The sequence below is a fragment of the Antechinus flavipes genome, chromosome 5, assembly GCF_016432865.1.
Source record: "Antechinus flavipes isolate AdamAnt ecotype Samford, QLD, Australia chromosome 5, AdamAnt_v2, whole genome shotgun sequence".
Lineage (NCBI taxonomy): Eukaryota > Metazoa > Chordata > Mammalia > Dasyuromorphia > Dasyuridae > Antechinus > Antechinus flavipes.
This window is the reverse complement of record NC_067402.1, coordinates 145,940,992-145,965,303: the sequence shown is the minus strand read 5'-3', so window position 1 is coordinate 145,965,303 and position 24,312 is coordinate 145,940,992. Positions and strand designations below refer to the sequence as shown.

Sequence of the window (24,312 nt, the reverse complement as noted above, 5' to 3'; positions counted from 1 at the left end):
AGTGCAATGCAGTTGGGGATTACATAAAACAATGAATCCTTGGTTTCAAATTCATGGTTTCAAATGAAAATTTGTTTTGAAAATAAGTAGCAACAATATTTATCATACACCTGTACTATTCTCAAAAGGATTTACAAATCATTCATTACAAGATATCCTTTTTTTAAAAAAGGAGCCTGTCACTGATTTTTTTTTTAAAGGAAATTTCAAAAGGTGATTTAATGGGAAAGAATAAAGAATGGATTATTAAATGAAGCAGATGTGAAAAGATCAAAGACCAAATGGTTTATTTCCAAAAGACCTAGAGTAAATAAAGTGAGAGAATGTGATTTCAAAATCAAAATTTTCCAGAGCACAACATGTCTTTTTCTGATCTCTTTTAAAGAGTCAAGCATCAGGGGTAGCTAGATTTTGCAGTACTAGCACTGAAATCAGAAGGACCTGAGTTCAAATTTGACCTCAGACACTTAACACTTCATAGCTGGGTGACCCTAAGCAAGTCACTAATAGCCTCAGGGAAAAAAAAAATGAAGAGTCATTCGTTTAAATGTATGGTCAAAGGGATGTGGGAATTATTAGTCACTGACAAGGGTAAATGAAGCAAAAAAAAAAATTTAAGCTGTATGTTAAATTAAAAAATCTGCTCTCGATAAAATAAAGTCCTGCAAGGGATACAAGTCTCTTTTTATTAAATAGTTCCTGGCAGCCCATCAACAAATATCATGTTGTAGTATACTGTAAAACATTACCACAACCACAATATATAAAAAGCCTTTCATTCTATTTCATTATGTGCAACTTAATTTAATCCTTATTACAGTGAGAAAAAAACAATAACTGGAAGTAGCATTGAAAAGCAATAGATTTGGAGAAAAGTAGCTCTGCTACTTATTACAACTGTGAACCTTGGTAAGTTATCTCACCTCAGTTTCCTTATCTGTAAAATGAAAAAGTTGTACTCAGTAACAGCTAGGGTTACCTCCAACTCTAAATTTATGGTCCTATGATCCTTTAAGATCCTCACTTAGAATATGATTCAGAATGCTTTCAAATAACTAAATGAGCCATTTTAATTTTTGTAATGACAGTTTGCATTTATAGAAGAATTCCTTTTCTCCAGGATTTTAAAATATAATTCAATCATCTTTTAGATTCTACTTAAGCTATAGGCTGGAAAGATGGTGGCTTTGTTTAGAAAAGAAGACTTTAAAAAAGTCTAAAAAGAGTCTTTCCATAATGGTTTGCTTCTATTAATTCATTAGAAGTTACAATTTTATTTTTGTAGCATTCACTAATTAATCCCCTGTGGAACTATGCAAATACTACTATGAAAAATTGTGTATTATTTTACATCTTTTGTTTTCCTGAGGGATTAAATCATATACAAAATGTTAAAGTAAATTATATGGATTAAATTCTTCCTATTTTCAACTTTCATACAAAGGCAAATATGCTAAAACTGGAATAAAACTTATTTGATTTACACCCACACCCACACATACATCTTTATGCCCTCTCAGAAGGTAGCATCCCAGGCACCTCAAAAGAGTCATGACAACCTGTCCAAAGAGCATCAAAAACCAGAATCATTTTTAGTCATATGAAAGACTATAAATAATGTGTTATTCTTTGAACTGACATCAAGGAAATTTTATTTTTGTATGAATACATATTTTACAATACTGCTAAATTTTAACAAATTGCTCACCAATAAAAATAATCTAGTTTTGGCTATATGCTGAAAAAAAAAAAACCCAAGAAGAGAGCTGTAACTACTAATTGATTCTTAGATCAAATAAGAAGCTTTGTGTTAATGTTAACTGGCTTTGTGTTAATGTTGCTAATCACTTTCCTAGGATCAGTTTTAGAGTTAGGCAATTATAATGTGTCTAATAACAGGCAAATCTTACAAATAAAGGTATCATGCTAAAGGAGCCATTGCTTCCAATTTCTATAGTATTCAAAGACCCAAGGTATTTTTGCCTCAGGTATCCCTTCGCCTAATTTGTAATTCAAATGTATTAAACTTCCCGAGCTAAATATGACAAATTAGACACAGTCTGTGAAGTTACCATTTAATGAGCTATGAACCTAGACTTTCATCTCCCCAGGAATAATTCCTTTATTACTTTTTTTGTATTTTATTGCAATACAGCATAGTTTGACCTTCAAGTATGATAATTAAGCCTCCAAAATATTATAAATTTAGAATAGAAATAGTTTTCAATGTGTTCAAGAATATACTTATGATTAGTATGAAAGATTGCTTAATATTTAAAACAAGTTAAATTATAGACAGGGCCATGGATTAAGGTTGGGATGAGTTTTTTTGACATCCTTGATTTTTGTCACTTAACGTAATGATCATCTCTCATGGTTTAAAATAGATGGAATTAAAGTAAAACTAAAATAAATCTTTAGGATATATGATTAGTGTGCAATGAACCACTATTCCCTTTTCTAAAATGATGCCTGGACCTTTGGGAGTTTTAAGAAGACAGAACCTGGTGCTGAGGTCAGGAGTGAGGGAGGAGGAGCAGCAGCTGTAGCACAGTCCGAAGCCCATGCAACATATGGCCAGCAAGTAACTGTCAGAGCAGTGAGGGAAAGCCGTTCAGATAAGCACAAGCTCTGCTGGTGATTGGGATGGCTGCCCCTGTGGTGAAAAAAGGCTCTCCTTATGGGATAGGGTGTCATCTCCCCTTGACCTTCTGATCAGACTCCTGAAAACCCACACCAGAAACCCAAACTGGAAAAAGTGTGGCAAAATTGGCGACTTGATTTCACTTGATAGAAAACTGCATGATAAATTTGAATTTCATTCACTAATATTTAATGGAAGCCAGATTCTAGGAGCTAACCACTGGATTTTCATTGGATTTTGCCCAATATGTAATCTCTGGTATTTACCTCCTCCCAAATTTAATTTACCTTCCAGTTTTACTTTTCCCTTTTCCCCCACTTAGTAATCAACTCTGTCTCTTCTTTCCTGCTCCCTCCCTTTATTTTTATTCTGATTTTTTCCCTGCCCTGGCATAATTCCCACCTGTAACTCAATCTCACCTCCAAATTGTCAATATCTTGACTAATCTTGGTATGGAAAAGAATAAGTATTCTCAAAGATTTTGCCAATGAGCCATTCTCCAATTGATAAATGGTCAAAGGATATGAACAGACAATTTTCAGAGGATGAAATTGAAACTATTACCACTCATATGAAAGAGTGTTCCAAATCATTATTGATCAGAGAAATGCAAATTAAGACAACTCTGAGATACCACTACACACCTGTCAGATTGGCTAAGATGACAGGAAAAAATAATGATGAATGTTGGAGGGGATGCGGGAAACCTGGGACACTAATGCATTGTTGGTGGAGTTGTAAACGAATCCAACCATTCTGGAGAGCAATCTGGAATTATGCCCAAAAAATTATCAAATTGTGCATACCCTTTGATCCAGCAGTGTTTCTATTGGGCTTATATCCCAAAGAAATACTAAAGAAGGGAAAGGGACCTGTATGTGCCAAAATGTTTGTAGCAGCCCTATTTGTAGTGGCTAGAAACTGGAAAATGAATGGATGCCCATCAATTGGAGAATGGCTGGGTAAATTGTGGTATATGAATGTTATGGAATATTATTGTTCTGTAAGAAATGACCAGCAGGATGAATACAGAGAGGACTGGCGAGACTTACATGAACTGATGCTAAGTGAAATGAGCAGAACCAGGAGATCATTATACACTTCAACAATGATAATGTATGAGGACATATTTTGATGGAAGTGGATTTCTTTGACAAAGAGACCTAACTCAGTTTCAATTGATAAATGACGGACAAAAGCAGCTACACCCAAAGAAAGAACACTGGGAAACGAATGTGAACTATCTGCATTTTTGTTTTTCTTCCCGGGTTATTTATACCTTCTGAATCCAATTCTCCCTATGCAACAAGAGAACTGTTCGGTTCTGCAAACATATATTGTATCTAGGATATACTGCAACATATCCAACATATAAAGGACTGCTTGCCATCTAGGGGAAGGGGTGGAGGGAGGGAGGGGAAAAAAATTGGAACAGAAACGAGTGCAAAGGATAATGTTGTAAAAAAAAAGAATTACCCTGGCATGGATTCTGTCAATATAAAGTAACTATTAAATAAAAATTAAAAAAAAAAAGATTTTTCCAATGGAGAATAAACCTAAGGGGATTCTACAAAGAGAAAAGGACATAAAGATGGCCTCAAAGCAGGTGAGCTGCCAGGTGAAGAATTGGGGGTAATACAGAAAGAAACTTCTTAAAGGGATAAAAAGCACAAAATGGCTTTCAGCTTTATAGATCCCTTTGGCTTTCAGAGACAGTGAAATGTTGAAAATGAATATGAGGAAGTATTATGCAGTTTTTAATCCACAAAAATTAAATTAGAATATTCTTAAAGTTCTCCTGGCTTAATGTGTAGTAAGGCAGCCTTGGGATCATGTGCACATAGATCAAGAAATGAAAACTAAATAAAAAGAAAAGACAGTTGGATCAGTCTACACTGAATTAAGTGATTTCAGTTATTCCAAATTGCTCCCTTCCTCAAAAGTCTACTTCTTCAACACCAGTATTATCTTAGTAATGTTCTCTGGTTGCACATGGAAGGATAAATATTTACAAATAAAACAAAAGGCAACTGAAAAACACATGGTAGACCTAAATAGACTGTGTAACATGTTGTCAGTGAAGATTTTAAAGTAAGAAGTGACATAAAGAGTATTGTCAAGTACACATATGACCAGAAAAGAAAGTAGGCTGGTCATTCAGTAAGAATGAGACTACAAATGGGCCATTCAAGGTTTACATTAACCCCAAGATATTTAAAGATCTAATTAAAAGGGGTAGGGGATACACAGTAAATGTTGTTAAAAATTATGAATATTAGTTAGCAATTTTGGACAATCAATATGCAAATATTCAATAATCATTATATTGAAATAAATTGTACTTCAGTGTTTTCAAAAAGTGTGTATTCACAAGCCAGAACAAAAGTATGATTTTTATGTCTTTATAATATTTCTGCTGCCCCTTGTAACTATATAGAAGTGAATTTACACTTAACTCTTTAGAATACAGAAAAATCAAGCAAATATAAAACTTACATGGATACCACTTTATTCTTTATTTCAAAGAAATCAATGTTAAATTTTCTCAAGTATAAATCTTAGGGTTTTGACTTGTTAGATTATGTAAAGTTGTTAAGGTAAAATCTATATAGTATTTGGAACTGATGATTGTATAACTATGTGTTAAATTACCTCAGGATTAATAACACTGCCCCAAATGTCAACTTTCATTCACCGGGGGACATTTAGAAAAGTGTCTAGGCTACTAAGAGTCAATAATAATATCTTCCCCATTAGTTACTGCCAGATCTTACTTTTTAGTCACTTTTGCTGCCTTGAATGAATCTTTTCACTTACTAGATATGCCAAACTGGATTATCCGCTATTATCCGTTCTCATAGCATCTTCTGCATCCTTGCTTTCTTATATCTCTTTTTATTAAAATCCATACTAATGCCTCTCTTTTCTTTGAAGAATTCTTCAATTTCTCCTGTTGAAAGGGACCTTTACTTTCTTGAAATTTTCAAGTGCTATCCCCCTTATCTTTTGCATTTCACACATTTGTGATATTTCAGAAAACCTTTCTGGTTTTCTGGACCTAGGTTTTATTTGGAAGGTGGATAGCACGCAAGATGTTTCTGCTCTATATATTTCTTACCCCATCTCTTTCTGAAATCTTTAGGGTTAGAGTTTTTCATGCTAAAAATTCTTTAAACTCCATGTAACAGTGCCAAGTGGCTTCTCCTTCCCTCTGATATCAGGAATGGGAAATGAATCAGATGTTCCCAAGAAGATTCTCACCTAATCCCTCCAAATAAAAGTCACTAAACTTCTAAGTCATGTAGTAGCCCAGTTGTGTAGTATGCCAAGATATTCTTAATCAAGTTAAGGGGAGCCTCTCAAACAATCACAGATCCCCTTGCTCCTTTTGTCCAAACCTGAAGCTGTAATCAAAGCTTGTTGGAACCTTTTCATTGGCTGAGTCATGAACCTATCCCATCCCCTCAAAGATCAAGTTGTATATTGCCCTTTAGTTGCTGATAACCGCATTATATCCTTTGATTTGAATTTCTCCTCCCATGCTTTCTTCCTCACCACGCTCCCTCCCCGCCCCCGAAATTATATCTTTCCTTTTTTTTTAATATTTTATTTTATTTTATTTTATTTAATAATTACTTTATATTGACAGAATCCATGCCAGGGTAATTTATTTTTACAACATTATCCCCTGCACTCATTTCTGTTCCAATTTTTCTCCTCCCTCCCTCTACCCCCTCCCCTAGATGGCAAGCAGTCCTATATATGTTAGATATGTTGTAGTATATCCTAGATACAATATATGTTTGCAGAACCGAACAGTTCTCTTGTTGCACAGGGAGAATTGGATTCAGAAGGTAAAAATAACCCGGGAAGAAAAACAAAGATGCAGATAGTTCACATTCGTTTCCCAGTGTTCTTTCTTTGGGTGTAGCTGCTTCTGTCCATCAAGTTATATCTTTCCTTGTATGAACTGTATAAGCCCTTTGAGGATTGTTTCATTTTTGCCTTTTAACCATAGTGTCTTAGACATAATAAATGTTGAGATGAATTTGTTGGAATGGATTAAAATATACACTATTGTTCCCTACATTGTTGTCTGTCTTATGAAAACCTGCATTTTCACAAGTCAGCTACAATGTTCTGAACTAAATCATAGCTATTCACATTCAGATCTTTATTCCCTCTATTACATGGTTATTACCTTGAAGAGAACAGTTTATGTCTTATTACATTGTTGAAACCAAAAATTTTGACTAGGTGGGGCAGTGGAATCAGGGAATTAGGAAGACTTGAGTTCAAATTCAGTCTCAAGACATTCATTATTTATGTGACTCTGAGTAAGGGTCTTCTGCTTTAGTTTCCTAAACTGTAAAATGGGAATAAACACTTAACTTTCATGGGATATTTCTATAGTATATAAATTTAACAGCCAAAGTAGGCACAGTAAAATCCTTTCCTGAAAAACTGAGGGGAGATAAATCTGATTTTTGGAAACAGTATGAATTGTCCTAAGAATGTTCAATGGAATATAGTCACAGAAGGTAACTGGCTAACCAAATGGTTGCAAATAAAGATTATGCTAAATTAGTTTGACAAAAAGCAATTATATTTAACTTATGTTATATAAATGGTACTTTTAGCCTGTTTGAATTACAAGATTAAAAATTTCTCCTCCCCCATTTTATTTACATTATGGATTTATCCAACAAGCCCTTTCTATTAGGTTTTATGAGAGTAAACTTTAGCTTTCCCTGTCCAAATGATAAAATCCAAAATAGTTAGATGTGAATGAGGTTCATATGTCATATAACACCATGATCAAGTAAACTTTAGTTAGTATACCAAGTCTTCACTTCTCAAGTATTTTGCTCATTATTGTAATTTAAGGCAAAACCTAAGAGTTTGTTTAGCTTACAGACAGAAGTCAACATTGTCTATTAATGAGTTAGCTAACATTCTTGCTTCTCTTTCTATCCACTTTCACTTGCCCACAACAGAGGATTCTAGAGCCATTTGCAAATGATAAGCAGCCCTTGAGGGCTCTGCAGGACACTATGACTGTCAGGTCATGGTGTCCACCATCTGGTCTTGTGAAGCTGTCTATATATGTGGTTGTAACATGTGCCAAGAGGCTCACACATTAAAAGCTAGGCATATACATGCTATTTATTGTCTTCCTTGGACTAAGTAGCATTTAGAAAACCATGATTGTCATACTGACAAGTCACTCTTAAAGCTTCAGTGTCCTTATCTAGAAAATGGTCATGTTAGGTTAGGGTTCTCTGAGGTTTCTTTAGAATTAAAATTCTGAAATTCTATAATAAAAAATAGTGAGTAGCTATAATATCATTAGAATATTTCAACATATGTTTTACTTAGAAACTTTTTTTTAACAGCACCGTTTTTACTTCAAATACATTTTTAAGGACACTGCTTTATATGGTTCTAAGCCATAGGATTGTTCTTCTACCTGCCCCACCCCCCATTTTCTATTATAGAGTGATCATTCCCTATATATGGAATATTTCCTTCATATCTCTTTGAATTTTTCATTCTAATCTGAGTTAGTGCAGTGCCCTTTGTCTTGGATATTTTATAAAAAGTTTGTTGATAAGGAATGTACCACAATATCTTACCTTTTCTGCCTTCACAATTACTGAATTTAATGTTCATTTCTTTTCTTTTTTTTCCCATGGAAATGTGAAGGAAACATCTATTTTCAAGTAGAAGCATATCATAGGGATTATTCCTAGAAAACTGGACTAAGAACTAGAAAAATTAGGAATCTGAGGCTTACATAATTACAGTTATTTAATATGTATCCCCAGAAATATTTACAGTGGAAAGATTTTAGATCATCATCTCTCTGGGTGATGTACAAGTTATAAACCTCTGATGCTTTAACATAAATATTGTCTACACATCATTCTCTTTGGAGGCCCCATTCTGTTAGAGAGAGATAGTTATTTTGCTCTTAACAAGAGGTTAAAAGATTCTTTCTAAATCATTTTTGTGAATCCAAAATTTCGACTTAAGTCATTGCCCCTTTTAGATCAATGTGGTATAATGGAAAAGTCCAGAGATTTAAGTTTAAATCCATACTCATATTCAAATACACCAGATAAAATCTCTGAGCCTCTGATCATCTATAAAATGAGGATTCATATACTACCTAGCTCAAAGTGTTGAACTTAACACTTTCCCAAGGAGTTATTAGTATTTTTTAATTTTGGAAAAGCATAACTTCTGAAACCTAAATATCTTATAAAAACACTCAGAAAAGTTATTAGATTTTTAAAAAATCTCCAAGTTGCTTTAATTTTTTGAGTATTTTTTTATTTTCTTTGCCTAAAAGACATTTTTTCACTTTGTGACCAATGTAAGCAAATAGTATCTTCCACTTTTGGCAAACAGTCATAGTTTTAGTTTCCTTTGACCTCTCTCCTGAATGAGCCTAAGTTTTTCAAATGTAAACATCTCTATATAGATACATCAATAATTAAAATTTTATTTACCAGGTTATCCTTTCTTATCTAAAAATGTCAGTTACTTTATAACATTTTATCCAAAGAATAAAAGATAAATTCTTTTTGTAAAATTTTTCTCTTCGTATTTTTAAAAGTTGATTTCCTTTCTCGTGTTCTCTTTGCAAAGATGAGATTTTTTTCAAGACTCACAAGATGTAGGAGCCTTTTTCCCTTTGTCATCCCTCTTGCCCTGAATTCATCTGAGATTTAGGTAGGTAGAAGAAATTAACCATCCTAACAGAGGGAGAAAATGACCTTGTACTTTTTTCCAACTTAGTCAGGTTCAATGACTAACATGTGATCTGAATAAGAAGGGAATTATTTCCAATTTTATGTCTTCCAGTACGATGAGGAATCATCTGTCTTGTTACTACTTCCTAAAGTCCTCCAAGTTTTACTATCAGCCTTGATCTCTACAGATCCCTGAGCAAGGTCATCTGATCTGTTGATGAAGCCTAAATATCCCTAGGCCTCTCCATCCACCCTTCTTCTGATCTTGACCCTTAATTTCTGTCCTACAGCTAAAGTTTCTCAATGAAAATGTAAGCCCCTCGAAAGCAAGGACTGTTTCTTTTTCTTTTTGTATGTTCAGGAATTTATGAAGGGCTTAGCACTAAATACTAAATATTTAATAAATTCTTTTTCATTCATTAATTTATTCATAGAAATTATCCCTTTTCCATAATAGAAGTTTCAAGCACATGATGGGATGAATAAAGCCCATAATACTCCCAAGAAGAGCTAGGATTGGATTAAATTGTAATTTGGAAATGTTTGATAAAATAAAATACAGATAATATTATTTTATAAAATTAAGTCAATATATGGCCCATAAAAATCCTTATACATGATATAGTGGTTTCCATTTTTTATTTGAATTTGATACTGATTTATAACACAGCAAAATGCTATAATCCAAAAGGATTATACCACTCCATTTGAAAATATATTGAATATTATTTAAAATAGATTATAAAAAGTCATGCTTATTTTAAAATGAAGTATAATATTCTTATCATATGGAATCCCTGAACTCCATAAAGTATTATTCCTTTTAATACAAAATAATTTCTTCATCTCTGCTGAGGTATATTTGGAATTAGATCTACCAGATATAACCACAAATCTGAATACTGTATACCTGCTGATTCTGGTCTACATGTTATCTTGCTTATTGGACCATCACAATGTAAACTATATTAGCATAAGGCACCTCACTAAAAGAAAATTTTTCTCATTGGTCAAAATGTTTTTTACTCATTGATTTTTCTAATTTTTTCTCTCTTCTAAGCACCTCTCCCCACCCTTCAAAAAAAAAATCATGTTACAAGTTTAGAGCTAGAAGAGATCTTAGAGGGTCATCAACTCTATACTCCTTCCAATTTAATAGATAATAAAACTGAGGTACAGAAAGGCTACTTGTCCAGAGTCACGGATTAGGACGTGTTTAAAGAGAAGATTTGAATCAACATTCTTCTGACTCCAAGTCAAGTGAGCTATGAGAATGCTATACTACTTTTAAAGGAATTCCAACTTCAGCATTACTTATATAATAGAATAGGATCCCAAATTCAAGTCACAAAAAAAACCCCTACTATATGTAACCCTAGTTCTAAAGCCCAGTTGTTTAGGGCTCTATCTTTATCTGCTTTGAGTGAGGGAAGGGGCAAAAAGCCTAAAGAGATCTCTTCAGCAGTGTTAGAGTCAGTGATCTTCAAGTATGACGTCCTTTTCAGGACTATCTTGTCTCTAGCTTCTAGAGGGAAGATGGACTAAGCTCATCCCAATTCAGGTAGCTGGAAAAAAAATTCAGGGGAGGACATTAATCTCTATCAATAAGGAGAGCATATTACACCAATGAGCTTTGACATTGGGGCTACATTTATAATGGGAATTTTGTTGTTGTTGTTGTTGTTGAAAGACTGGATCTCACCCAGAGTGGAGGTGCAACAGTCACTTATAGGTCAGCTTCTCTTGATGCTGATTATCACAGTTTTGATCTGCTCAGTCTTCAGCCTGGTCTGATTTAGCTCTAGATATCCTCATTCAAAATCAAATCAGATCAAATAAAATAAAATGCCACCATTTTCCATGATTTTTTTCTGATCCTTCATTCAACTCAAACTATAAAAAAGCTCTGCCTCCTAAAATTTTTCAAAGAATTTCACCTGGTTCCCCCTCCCAGTAACTTCCACAATTCTTTGTATATAGGTTTTTCTCTCAGGCAGCAAACTCCTTGAGAGCTGGGTTTGGGTTGCATTCAACTTTTTATCTCCAGCGATGATTCTTGTAACTAATTGGTATAGGAATACTGGTGTTTTTATATAGTCAATATAGAAAGTTAGACTTGAAGCAAAAAAGATATTTGGACCCCAAAGAGATACTAAAGAAAGGAAAGGGACCTGTATGTGCCAAAATGTTTGTGGCAGCCCTGTTTGTAGTGGCTAGAAGCTGGAAAATGAAAGGATGCCCATCAATTGGAGAATGGTTGAGTAAATTGTGGTATATGAACATTATGGAATATTATTGTTCTGTAAGGAACGACCAGCAGGATGAATACAGAGAGGACTGGCGAGACTTACATGAACTGATGTTGAGTGAAATGAGCAGAACCAGGAGATCATTATATACCTCAACAATGATACTGTTTGAGGATGTATTCTGATGGAAGTGGACCTCTTCGATAAAGAGAGCCTTAATTGATCAAAGATGGACAAAAGCAGCTACACCCAGAGAAAGAACACTGGAAATGAATATAAACTGCTTGCATTTATGTTTTTCCTCCTGGGTTATTTATATCTTCTGAATCCAATTCTCCCTGTGCAACAAGAAAACTGTTTGGTTCTGCACACATATATTGTATCTAGGATATACTGCAACCCATTCAACATGTAAAGGACTCTTGCCATCTCGGGGAAGGGGTGGAGGGAGGGAGGGGTAAAATCGGAACAGAAATGAATACAAGGGATAATGCTGTAAAAATTACCCTGGCATGTGTTCTATCAATAAAAAATTATTTAAAAAAAAGATATTTGGATTTGAATTCCAGTGCTTATTGTGCCTAATTAGATGTAAGATTCTAGACAAGCTATTTAAATTAGCTATGCCTTAATTATCTTTTATGTAAAATAAGAATAATATCTGAACTCCCTGTTTCATGATATTATTATGAGTAAAGCTCTTTGTAAATTGTAAAGTTTTTTTTTGGAGGTGAATATTATTGTTAGAACTGAATCAAAATTTTCAGGTGTTTGATATTCTCTGAATCTGATATATCACTAATTTCAATAATTTAGAAAATTTATCATGTTTAAAATAATTTCATGTCCTGTTGGAATATTTTGAGGGTATCTTAAAAGCAATCTAACATTCTTTTTATAACAATTAACAGAAAAAAACTAAAAGTGAAAAAAATTGTTCCCATGAAATATAGACAAAATTTTAAGATTGTGGAGTTACATATTGATTTGTATATGAATATACATGGATACAGATAAGAATATGATAAAGATATTAGAGATAACCACCAAGTTTTACTGCCCTGACACACACAAAAAAATTATTTTTGCATTTGTTGCTTCCACTATTCAATTTCTGCTTTCTTTTTCCATGGAAAACTATATGAATATATTTGTTGTACTTTTCTAATCCAAATGTGTTTCCTGTATGAGAGAGAGAATGATTACAAGAAGGTTTTCAGTAGTTAATGATATCTGCTTTTCCTCTGACACCACAATAAATTCAAGTATTGGCTTATGCAAATCACATATGAGCAAATTCCAAAATATTTTTGGTACATTCTAAAGCAGAAGTCAAATCACTAGATGACTATTGGAAACACATAAAGATGGGCCAGTTGGGATGCTTTAGGAATAAGTGGCTACATAAAGCCCCAAATAGAAGTGTATCCCATCATTCAATGTTTGTTTTTAAGATATGTGTCTGTAAATTTAAGTCTATGAGAATTTTTGGTATCACAATCAAAGTAGTTAGTGTCAAATTCACACCTATTACAGACTCATGGTGTATTACCCCATTTACATTATATTATATATAATATGTTATTTCTGTATTATTTGTACATATATATTATATTTATTAGATGTAAGTGATAAGAAAAATTAAACAAATCCATAATATATAGCATGTTAAAGGCTTTTATACCAATTTCTAATATCACTATGAGCAATATTAATGACATATTCCCTCTGAGCATAATATTTCAGCATCTTACATGAATAATGTGGACACAGGTAAAACAGATGGAATACATTAAAATGCAATAACTCTTACCTCCTTGTTCACATAACTGCTGGGCTAAGGCATCCTTGAAGATAACTTGACCTCTGTGAGTAGCTGTAGCCCTGGAAATAAAGAAAGAATTTAAACTAAAGTTTGCAGTGAATTTCAGTTTAAAATTAAATTTTAGATTGAAATGCTTTACAACTCTAAAATTTCTGTTATTTCATTGATGTGAGTTTTCTGAGAACAGGACCTTCTTGAAGATCATCATAATATCTAATAGCAAATCTTTTGATGAAGAGCTATCTATATTGAAAGAGAAAAACACTTGAGGATTTTTCCAAGTAATGAGATCTACCAAAGCTTGCAAGGTCCAAGTATTGATAACTTTGAGTTGGTGTGGATATGTTAATGGAGTAATCCCAAGGAGGCATGGATAACAGTTAATCTGTCCTCCATCAAAACCATATAAAAATGAATCCCTGACCTCCATTCCCCCATCATTCTCCCACCCTCCAATGCTCTTCCATTTCTATCTGGGTCTATGCTGCCCAGTAATAATCCAACCCATTATTCCATAAGTAACTCTGTGCCTCTCTTCCTCCCATTCTCTTCCCCACACAGCCATATTCTCTTCCCCACATAGCCCTCTCATTCCCATCTCCAAACCCTCTGCTCAAACCTTTGAGCTGGTTGTCTTTAATTGCCCTCATACTCATTAAAATTTGATCAAAGCATTATTCCTAATTTTCATTTATTTAGGATAATTTCCTTGCAAAAATTTATAATTCTGAGATATTAATATGTTTAATATGAAATGGCTGGATTTGAATGGAACTGGGGCAGGAATATGCTGGAGTCAGCTTTTGAGACCTGAGTGACTATTAAATATTTAGTGCAAGCATTTATACCTTGGAAATCAGCAAATGCTGCAAATCAAGGCTTAACTTATTTTTAAAGCTTTTTTTAGAATTGAGAAAATGATGGTGAAATGTTAGTAATGTTGATTAAACTTAAAAGTGTGTTGAACATATCCCCACCCCCCCAAAGAGAGCTGGTTGTTAAACATTTACTAGCATACCTCTAAACTTGAGGAAGGAGGAAAAATAAGGAAGAGATTCTTATTAAAGAAAAGAGAAAGAAAAGATCCTTATTAAAAACCCTTGTAAGAAGAATTTAAAGGAATTTTTAGAAAAAGCTTCACATAACTTCAGGCATATTAGTACCAGATCTAAATGTAATTGTGAAAAAAATTTTAAAAATAAATAAAAATAGAACAAAACAGAGATGATGTTAATGCATGGTTTTCTAAGTCAAATAAGTGACTTTCAAGGACCCTTATGTATAAATATAAACAGTGGTCCCTGTTTCTATTTGAATTTGACATCATCATTATAGGCTTTGGGAATAGCCAATACCAAATAAGCTAACTGGAAGAAGGAATATTATATGTGAGGAAGGGCAACTAAGGTAGTAAGGTTGGATTGTATTATGTGCATAGGGAAGATGTAAGAAAAATGCACAGGTAAAAATGGGCTAAATTGTGAATATCGCTAAATCCCGGGAGCAACTATGTGGTACAGTAGATAGAGTGACAGACTTCAAGTCAGAAAAAAAAAACCAGTTTCCTCTATTCAAATCTAGCCTCAGATACTAGCTGTATGATCCTGGGCAAGTCAGTTACTGTTTGCCTCAGTTTCCTAAACTATAAAATGAGAAGGAAGTGGTAAACCATTCCACCTCTGCTCAAACCAAAAAAAAAAAAAACCCAATGGAATCCAAAATATTTTATATTTGATTCTGAAGATAATTGGGATTCACTGGTATTTAATGAATGGGGCAGGGTTTGACATAGAAAAATTATTTTGGCTGCTTTGTGAATAGATGAATTGCAGTAGAGAAAGACTTGATGTCAGACAAATTAGGTTTTGAGGCCCTGAAAAAGAATGATGGGTGAATGAGTGAAGAAAAGCCTGTGAAAGATCTCAAAGTGAAAGAAATTGAGAATTGGCAATAAAATAGTCACTAGATGAATAAAATAAGGAAATTAGATTTTAGAAAATCCACAGTATAGAATCTATGATTTCATCAGAGTGAATTCCTTGAACTGAGACAACATGCAACTGGTCTAAACATAATACTTGTCACAGTGATTGCCTGAGGCACACAGTGATGAAATGACTCCTTTAAGGTCTTGATAACAAAGGCTGAATGAATCCATATGGTTCTCGCTGCAAGCCCTATCTACCACACAATGCTCCCTCTACCTCTGAAAAATATTAATATACAAAATTTTGTTATTCAGGGATGAAGAAAATCACATGCTGAAGTGTTAATGAATGTTCTTCCTTCTAAGAAATACATTTTAACAAGAAGACACAGTGCCTTAGCTCAAAGGAATTATTTTAAGAGTAAGTAAGAGTAGATTAAGGGTAGGAAAACTGATTAGATAGTTACATTTGATCAGTGGGCCTTTCCTTAATGCTTACTTTTGGAAGTAGTCTACAAGAAGAGCAAGAAATGATTCTTGCATATCATTTGGTAGACATTTAACAAATACTTGCTAATTGAGTAATTATATTAAAATTAGAGATAAAACATTTTTTCTATTCTAAAAGATTTTAATAATTGATATAATAAGCCCACTACTGCCCAAATATTTTCTGTGTAAAGAGTCTTATTCACAGAGGTTTAACCAATAGTTTATGAATATTTGTGGTCAGAGTTACTCAAAAAGTCCTTGATGGATTATTATATAAGGCAGTGTGATGGCAAAGTGTATAGAATTCTGGACTTGGAATAACCTCAAATTTGGCCTCAATTACTAATTAGCTATGGTACTCTAGGCAAGTTACTTTACCTCTGTCTTCCTCAGTTTCTTTATCAATAAGATGAAGATAATAATAGTATTTACCTCCCAGAGAGGGTGTGAAGAACAAATGAAATACAAATTAGTTTGTAATGCTTAAAGCATTATTAGCTATTATTAGTATGTCTCAAAGTAACCTAATTTTTGAAAAATATATATATACCTTTCTATGATTTGGTTTACAAGTCTGACTCAAGCCTAGGATTTTTAGAACCTCAAGTTTGTTTACATATCTGAAATCATATATATTTTTTATGGAATTTTAAAGCTGTGATTGCTGTTGATTAGTTTTAATTTTATCTGTATCTTATTTGATTATAATTTTTCTGCTTTGAAAAGTTTTTGGAAAAAACAAACATGATCCAAGATATCAAACTGTGCACCATATAGACAATTTCTCTTTTATTAAAACTGTTTGTTGATTACATGTATATCAAAATTCTTATACAGAGCTTTTTTTGTTATTTTACAAGTTCATTTATACTATAAGCCAAACTGCTATTCAGGAAATATTTCTAAACACAGAGCTATAATCCAGGTATAGTCTTTGTCCCTATAATATCAGAATTATAAGGCCACATTATTATATTTTTCTATTCTTTCTCTCATTATTTATCTCTTACTATTCCTGGCTCTTAAAACACCTCTATTTCCTTCCAATATTGATGTTTTGATTCCCCCCCACCAATATTCTGCTTTTGTATCTTTGGCAGAACAAATGATCTTTAGCAAGCCACTTAGAAGCTCTTTTTTACAGAAAAATGTAAGTAGAATGAAGGCATATATTTACACATATTTATATTTATGTTTATATATATGTGTGTGAGTACATATAAATATCAACATTCTCATAAGGATGTCTTTCCTGATCCTACCAGTTGCTAAAGACATCCATTCTAAAGATTACTTTTGACTTACCTTGCATATATCTTTTATATACTTATTTATTTACATGTTGTCTCTCCCACTGTCACATGAGACAAGATTTGTAAAGTATGTGGTACATAGTAGGAGCTTAATAAATGATTGTTCCCTCCCTTTCCTCTTCTCTCTCCTCCCCCATTAGAATACAAGTTTTTTCAGAACAGGGACTTACTTTTGCCTTTGTAACTCATTTCATCTATATAGAAGACTGCTGGAATAGAAACACTCTCTACAGATACAGTTTGGTGATCTAACTTTTAGATTTAGTTGCCTGAGTTAGTGAAAGATAAAGTAAATTGCCAGTGGTCACAGATGTGCTCATATGTGCAAGGCAGGAAATTCCTAAATCCAAGGCTGGACACCTCATACACATTTCAAGATGTTTCACATCAAGATGTCAAGATATTTTATAATGTATATTTTTATATCTTTTTACCTTAACATTAAAGAATCATGCACAACATGAAAAAATAGTAAAAATAATCAAACCGTCAGTTTTGTGTGGGGAAAGGAATAAAGCACTTGTATAGTGTCTACTGTATGTAAAATCTTGTTTTTCAGTCTAACAAGACTGTCCTTTGGGGTTTTCTAGGCAAAGTGATTTGCCATTTCCTTCTCTAGCTCATTTTATACATGAGGAAACTGAGGCAAACAGAATTAATTGACTTGCCCAGGGTCACATAATTAGTGTTTGAGTCCAGATGTGAACTCAGGAAGAGGAGTCTTTCTGACTCCAGGTCTGGCACTCTATCTATTGCATCACCTAGGTGCCCCCAATTTCTGGACAGTATTGTTTCACAATATTATCTCATTAGATTTTTTAAAATAATCTTTCAAAGTAGGTACTGCTGTTATCCCCACCTTACAATTGAGGAAACTGAGGCAAAGAGTTTAACTTATTTGCCCAGATGTCACATAGCTAATAAGTATCTGAGGTTGGATTTGAACTTGATTCTTTCTAAATCCAAGCCCAGAACACTGCATCTCGCTACATAGCTGCCTCTATACAGGGTGAAACACTAAGTTGAATCAGAAGCCCTAGGTTCAAAGCTCTGTTTTCTTGTCTATGTGACTAATATCAATTCCTTAGCTTCTTAGGATCTCAGTTCCTTCTTCTATAAAATTAAGATGTTGGGCCAAATAATTTCTTAACATCTTTTTTCATCCTTAAATTTATGATTCTATGAATTTAGGTGCTGTCTCTTCTCCTAAGGATATTTATCATCTAGCAGCCAGATTATTCTTAAGTAAATTAGTAGTTTAGAGATGTCTTACTCCAAACCAAGCAAAATAAAATGTACTCTTCAGAAGTAACTTTTTAGAACACTGGAATTCCTGAAGGAAAACCTCTTGAATAGTTTTACTGTTTTAAATACCTTTCTATTAATGGTAAGCATGTGTGAGGCTGCCTCAGAGGTATCCTTAGGCAAGACAAAAACAATACAGCTAAAATAGCACACTAATTCCAAAGGTGACCTTAGAGAGATGTAAAGTGAAAATGATCTCATTGGCTTGCTGGTGAATTAATGGAGATTTGTGTATGTGTGAGTGTAAATACTTTTTTAAACATGTTTTTTTCAAGTGTAATACTTCACTCTGAGCCCAATGTGGTAGAAATCAATATGGCACAATCTAAAAAGCCATGGACTTGGAGTCAGGAGACCTGAAATCCAGAATGGGTCGGGTCATGAATTAGCTGTTTTGACCCCAGACAAATGACAGTAATCACTATCTGCTTCTTCTTTTCTCTCCATGTACATGTGAAATGTATGATTTCAGTTAAATTCTAGCACAGTAATCATGGAGCCAATCCATGTCATAGCCAATCTATAAGCCATTGCCACTATGTAAAAAAAGAGTTCCTATTTGACCTCATGCTCTTGACAGAACATACAGATGTAGGATTCCACAATTTAACACCATCACTCTGGGACTACTACAAGACCTCCCAGTCTCTGGCAAGTGATCATAGACCCAGACTCTGGGCAAAGAACATACGCTTTATACAAGAGAAGGAAAAAAAGGGAAGATCGCTAAAAGCTGACAAGAATGGGTCAAACTGGTACAACAATGTGACCACAAAGTAAATATGATAAGGTGCTTTAGGATCCGGGCTCCTAAAATGGAAGAATCCTGGAGGAAAACTAACAAAGTCTAACTTCATCCCAATAGTTTCCATACTGTCTTGGTTCCATTGGTGGGTAGACATTATTCCCATTTGCTGTGCAATACTTTGCACTCAAGGTGTTTCTGTCTGGTAAAATGCCTACTGTGGAATTGGCCAGGTGACTGAATGTGCTCAAAGGAAAGCCTATGGCTATCCATGGACATATCTATTTGTCCTACATGGGTCACATCAGTGACAAAGTTGCTAATGAAGTCATTTTACTTCTTTGGTTTCCACTTCCTCATCTGTGAAATGACAGGCCTGGAGAATAGTTGACAGATGCTAAAGTATGTTCCCAGCTTTAACATTCTATAATCTCAAATTGGTCTTATAATTATATTTTTAAAACCATCAATGTGAACTTCTTGGGGGATTAAAGGGTTATATCTTGTTAAGTTCAGAGGATAAGTTTTCAGAATTCAGCATGGTTTCAGGCACATAGTAAGCCCTTAATGAACAGTAGTTTTACTGAACTGAAAAATAAAATAAAATAAATTATCAGAATATTAAAGCAAGGAAGAGGAGGTTGAATTCTGCCTTGAATACGTTCTAGTTAGTTAATCTTTCAATTTCAGTTTTACCATCTGTAAAGCAGGGATAATAACAGAACCTACCTCACAAGGTAGCTGTGAGTTTCAACAAAATGAAGGAATTTGCAAATGATTAACATGCTATATAAATATTGGCTAATATTATAATTATCAAAGAGCTCAAATAACTCTCCCTCTTTAACATTCTCCTTTGAATTAGCAATATGATGTGATTGCTGATGGAAAAACTAAGCAGAAAGTCTCAGGATCACTAATTAAATGAATATGATCTACTGGGAGAAAGGGTTTTCTGTGACTACACCCTTAAGAGTAAACATGTGGGCAAAAGAAGCCAGTGTCTTCAATTTATCTTGACTTTAAAGGTCTTCAAAAAAGGCTGGATAATCATTGGTCAGAGACGACAGAGGAGATTTCTGTGTAGAGAATGATTGAATTGGAAGCATAGTTACCATGGAATCAATACTGATAGCTATCTATATATAGGAAGACAGAGAAAGATAATAAAAGATAGTGATTAATAGACATTTTCCTAGTTGGAGAAGTAGAGTTGCTCACTGTCCAGTTCCTCTGTAGTATTCTTTGAAATGATCTAGAAATCGTCAAAGTGACTGACATATGACAAATCCCTAAAATATTTGCAGATCCTCTCAAACTTTTTTGAATAGTTAAATTAAAGCTGATTCACAGAGATTACAAGATCTCCCAAGACTAGCATTGGTGTGAGCAATAATTTAATGACATATTTAGGGGAAAATAATTTAAACTGGACTTACTTGAGTTAATCTTGTTTAAACAGACATTAATCAATCAATTATTGAAGTATGGTGCTAATTGCCATAGGTCCACAAAGAAAAGAAAAAAATAGTGCCTTCCCTCAGAGAATTTAAACAACTAGAAGGCACCATTTATATAGCAGGGTGACGTCAAAACAGGGCAGTTATATCCTGTTCGTAAGGTTTTCCTTGGTGCCCTTGTTAGTGCTCAAGTATGGGAGTCATACATCTGACCTTACCCATTGTTTCTTATGAAGTTGTTCTGATTTCAGCACAGGACAGATAAAGATAAAAACCAAAATTCCAAGAAAATTATCAACTGATAATAAAATTCAAAGCCTTATTTATAGATAAAATACTCATCTTAGATGTTAAAGAATTTTTTTTTTAAACTTACAGGGAGTCCTTCTTATAAAACTACTTGAGGACATACATAACTGAAAAAAACACATTAAGCTATTGATCTAGGATCAATTGAAAGTCTCTTTAAATTTCTCTTTGTGAAAGAACAAAGGGCCATCATAAAAAAGCCTCAGGATAATTAAACTTGGGTTCTTTTGAATAATAAAATAGTAGGTGTTGGGTCATTATAATTAAATAAACAATGATGAATGCAAAGAATGTTGTTTAGACCTGGTTTTCCTCTTTTTCTCCCCCTCTCTCCATATATAACTAAAGGTTCAGTTTCCTGAAATTCAATACATTCAGAGTTGGGATTATTTCCTTTAAGCAGCACAGGTAAATTTTAAAGATTAAAGAATAAATTGACATTTCCAGAGACTGAGGCTTTTAGCATAGTTACTGATGATTTAACTAGCAATGGGAGAGTTTGGAGTTTAAGTGTTTCAAGACAGACCTAATGAAAATCAGTTATCAGACTTAATAAAGGGTAATGAGCCTAAATTAGAAATGCAATATTGTCTTTCTCCTCCTCCTTGCTTCTGAATTTGTGACTCATAAGAGAGTTCAGGGAAGTTGCTGAAATCAGGGGACAGTGCAGGAACATACTGTACAGGAAAAGATAGAAGAAAGATGACAGTTTTAAATGAAAGGAGGAACTATCTTGCAATCCAGTAGTTTTTTTGTTTGTTTGTTTGTTTGTTTTAAAGTAAAACAAAACATCCCAAACTGGCATTGAATAAAACACTGGACTTGGAGGGAGGAAAATTTTAATTCAAATCCTATGTTAGACTGTTATCTAGTGTGTTGATGCTTAAGTCACAAAGTTACACATAACATTTCTTAATAGGGATGATGATGATAGCACAATTCAGAGATTTAGAGATGGACAAGACTTTAAAGTCCATCTAATGTAACCATCTAAAGTAACCATCTAACTTAGAAATTAAGAAATTAGGGCCCACATTGATCAAGTGACTTGACCACAATCACACCCAAAGGTAATCGCTCTGATTCTAAATCTATTGCTCATACCACAAAGTTTTGCAAGTTTCTTAAGAAAGGTAGTTTATGCCATAGTAGATGGAACATCAGAACTGAAATCAAGAACTCTGAGTTGAAATCATTTATCAGACAATTGCTAGCTGTGTGACCCTTCACAAATCACTCAACTTTCAATCAATCATGAAATGCTTATTATGTATCAGGCATTGTGCTAAAACCTAAGGACTGAAAAAGAAGGAAAAGATAATCCTGCCCCCAAGGAGCTCTCATTCTAAGGAGGGAAACAATATGTAAACAAATATATGCAAAATAAGTCATATATAGGTAGATATGTATACACACATATACATACATATATATGTCACAAGAAATAATTAACAGAGGGCAGCATTGAAATTAAGAGGGATTAGGGAAAGCTTCTAGTAAATGAAGGGCTTTCAGTTAGTTATAGGAAGCAAGGGAGGTCAGTGGAAAGAGTTGAAGTAGGAGAACAAATCAAGCACTGGGGACCACCAGAAAAATGCCCAGACACTCAAGGGGACATAAAAAAAAATGAAGTTTCCTTTGTTCTTTTTTTTCTTTGTTTGTTTAAAAAGTCTTCCCTAAACTTAAAGAGAAGGCTGCTATAGAAAATTCACATGTAGATACTTGGGAGTTGAAAGAGAACTAAGCTATAAATACTAAGGTTCAAAGTCAAGAATATTACAATAGAGAGGCCAGGTTTCTCTTGGATAGCTGATATAATAAGTTGGGTAAAAACAAACAAATAAAAAAAGAAAAAAACATTATTGCTTCTGTAGTCCTTCCCTTTGAAGGAAAAGTATGGCCTCAATATTTAATTTGGGGTCATTTCAGCTAATTAAAAGGAAGCTTTTTATTTTAAGTGAGGCTGGGTGATAAACAATTCAAGAAGCATTGATTAAGGCTCCTATACAAGGCATACATAAAAAGCCAAGAAACCTTGCTTTCAAGGAGAATGTATTATACTTTAAAAAAAAAAACAGTATTAAAAATTAGTACCCTAAATTCCATTGTAGTAATACATTAAGAAAAATGTATTTTTCTTACAGTGTAGTGTAAGTCCATACCAATAAGAATACTATTAGAATTCTGTGCAAAATTCCGTGTTAAAGAAGCAAAGAAGAAAAAAACATTCTTACACAGTGTTCTTAAAATATTTCCTGCTTTGCCTTGACTTTAATGTCACACACATAATGCTAAAGAAAATCACATTTTCATTTTTTTTGGCACTTCATTGCAGCTTATTACTACAGTAAATGCACAACCAGTCAATTAGCATAAATAATAGAACAAGTTTCTATGGCCTCTCAGTTGACATGGTGCCAACAAGCAGGTCTACTCTTCCCAATAGGGAAATTTTGTTTTTAAATTCCTGGAGAAATAAACAGTAAATTCTTTTAAAAAAAAAACACTAAATGCAGTGTGTGCACCTACATACTTGCCCCTTTAAATTAGATCACATAAAAAGAAGTGATACTATGCTATTACCAAAGGAATAAGTAGGAAAAAGTTCTAATTGGACATTGAAAAACCTAAATTAACATTTTATTTATTTGATATTTAAGAACAGTGTCAGGTTAGTAAACCTTAGTTCAAGTAACAAAACCATCATTAAACATAAATTAATGCATATTTAATTCAAATTACCTGAATAAAATTTTTTCTTGTGATGCTAAAAAGAAAGTCTTTTTTATTGAAGACACTTATAAGAATTCAGAGTTTCAAAATAGGGGAGTCAGTCTATAGGAGATACTATTATTGATCTAGAGAAGGAAAAATGATATTGCTACATGTCCAGGTTTAGGTAAAAGTGGAATCTTCAAAGAGAGCATGACTTGAAAATCACTAAGGTATCTACCAGTGGAGACTGGGATTTGGAGTTACTCTTTCCAAGTAGGCTTCTTTTAAAATGAAAATATTCTTGAGACAAAGAAGGCCCTAATGGACTAATATCTAATTGTAAATTAGTTTATGATGTCACTTCTTAAGGAATAGGAAAGAAATGAGCAGTAGTGAAGTTTGGGGCATTTGAAATAAGGGTATTGAAAGGTAAGAGATGCTGAGACAGCAGTAGGATATTGAAAGAAAGATACTTTGAATTTTGATGTTGTAGATAGAGCACAGGAAGATGTGGATTTACATATTGCTTCAGATTAGTAGTTATGTGATCATGGACAGGTTACTTAACTT

The 24,312-nt window shown here is 33.6% G+C and overlaps 1 protein-coding gene across 1 annotated transcript in view; it reads right to left on the bottom strand.

Annotated features, from left to right (window-relative positions):
* RELN (reelin) overlaps window positions 1-24,312 on the bottom strand; it is a 389,961-nt gene that overhangs the window by 327,365 nt on the left and 38,284 nt on the right. Inside the window, exon 2 of the mRNA XM_051963196.1 lies at window positions 13,465-13,535. Within this exon, the coding sequence (XP_051819156.1) occupies window positions 13,465-13,535 (71 nt within the window). The remainder of the gene's footprint in view (window positions 1-13,464; window positions 13,536-24,312) is intronic.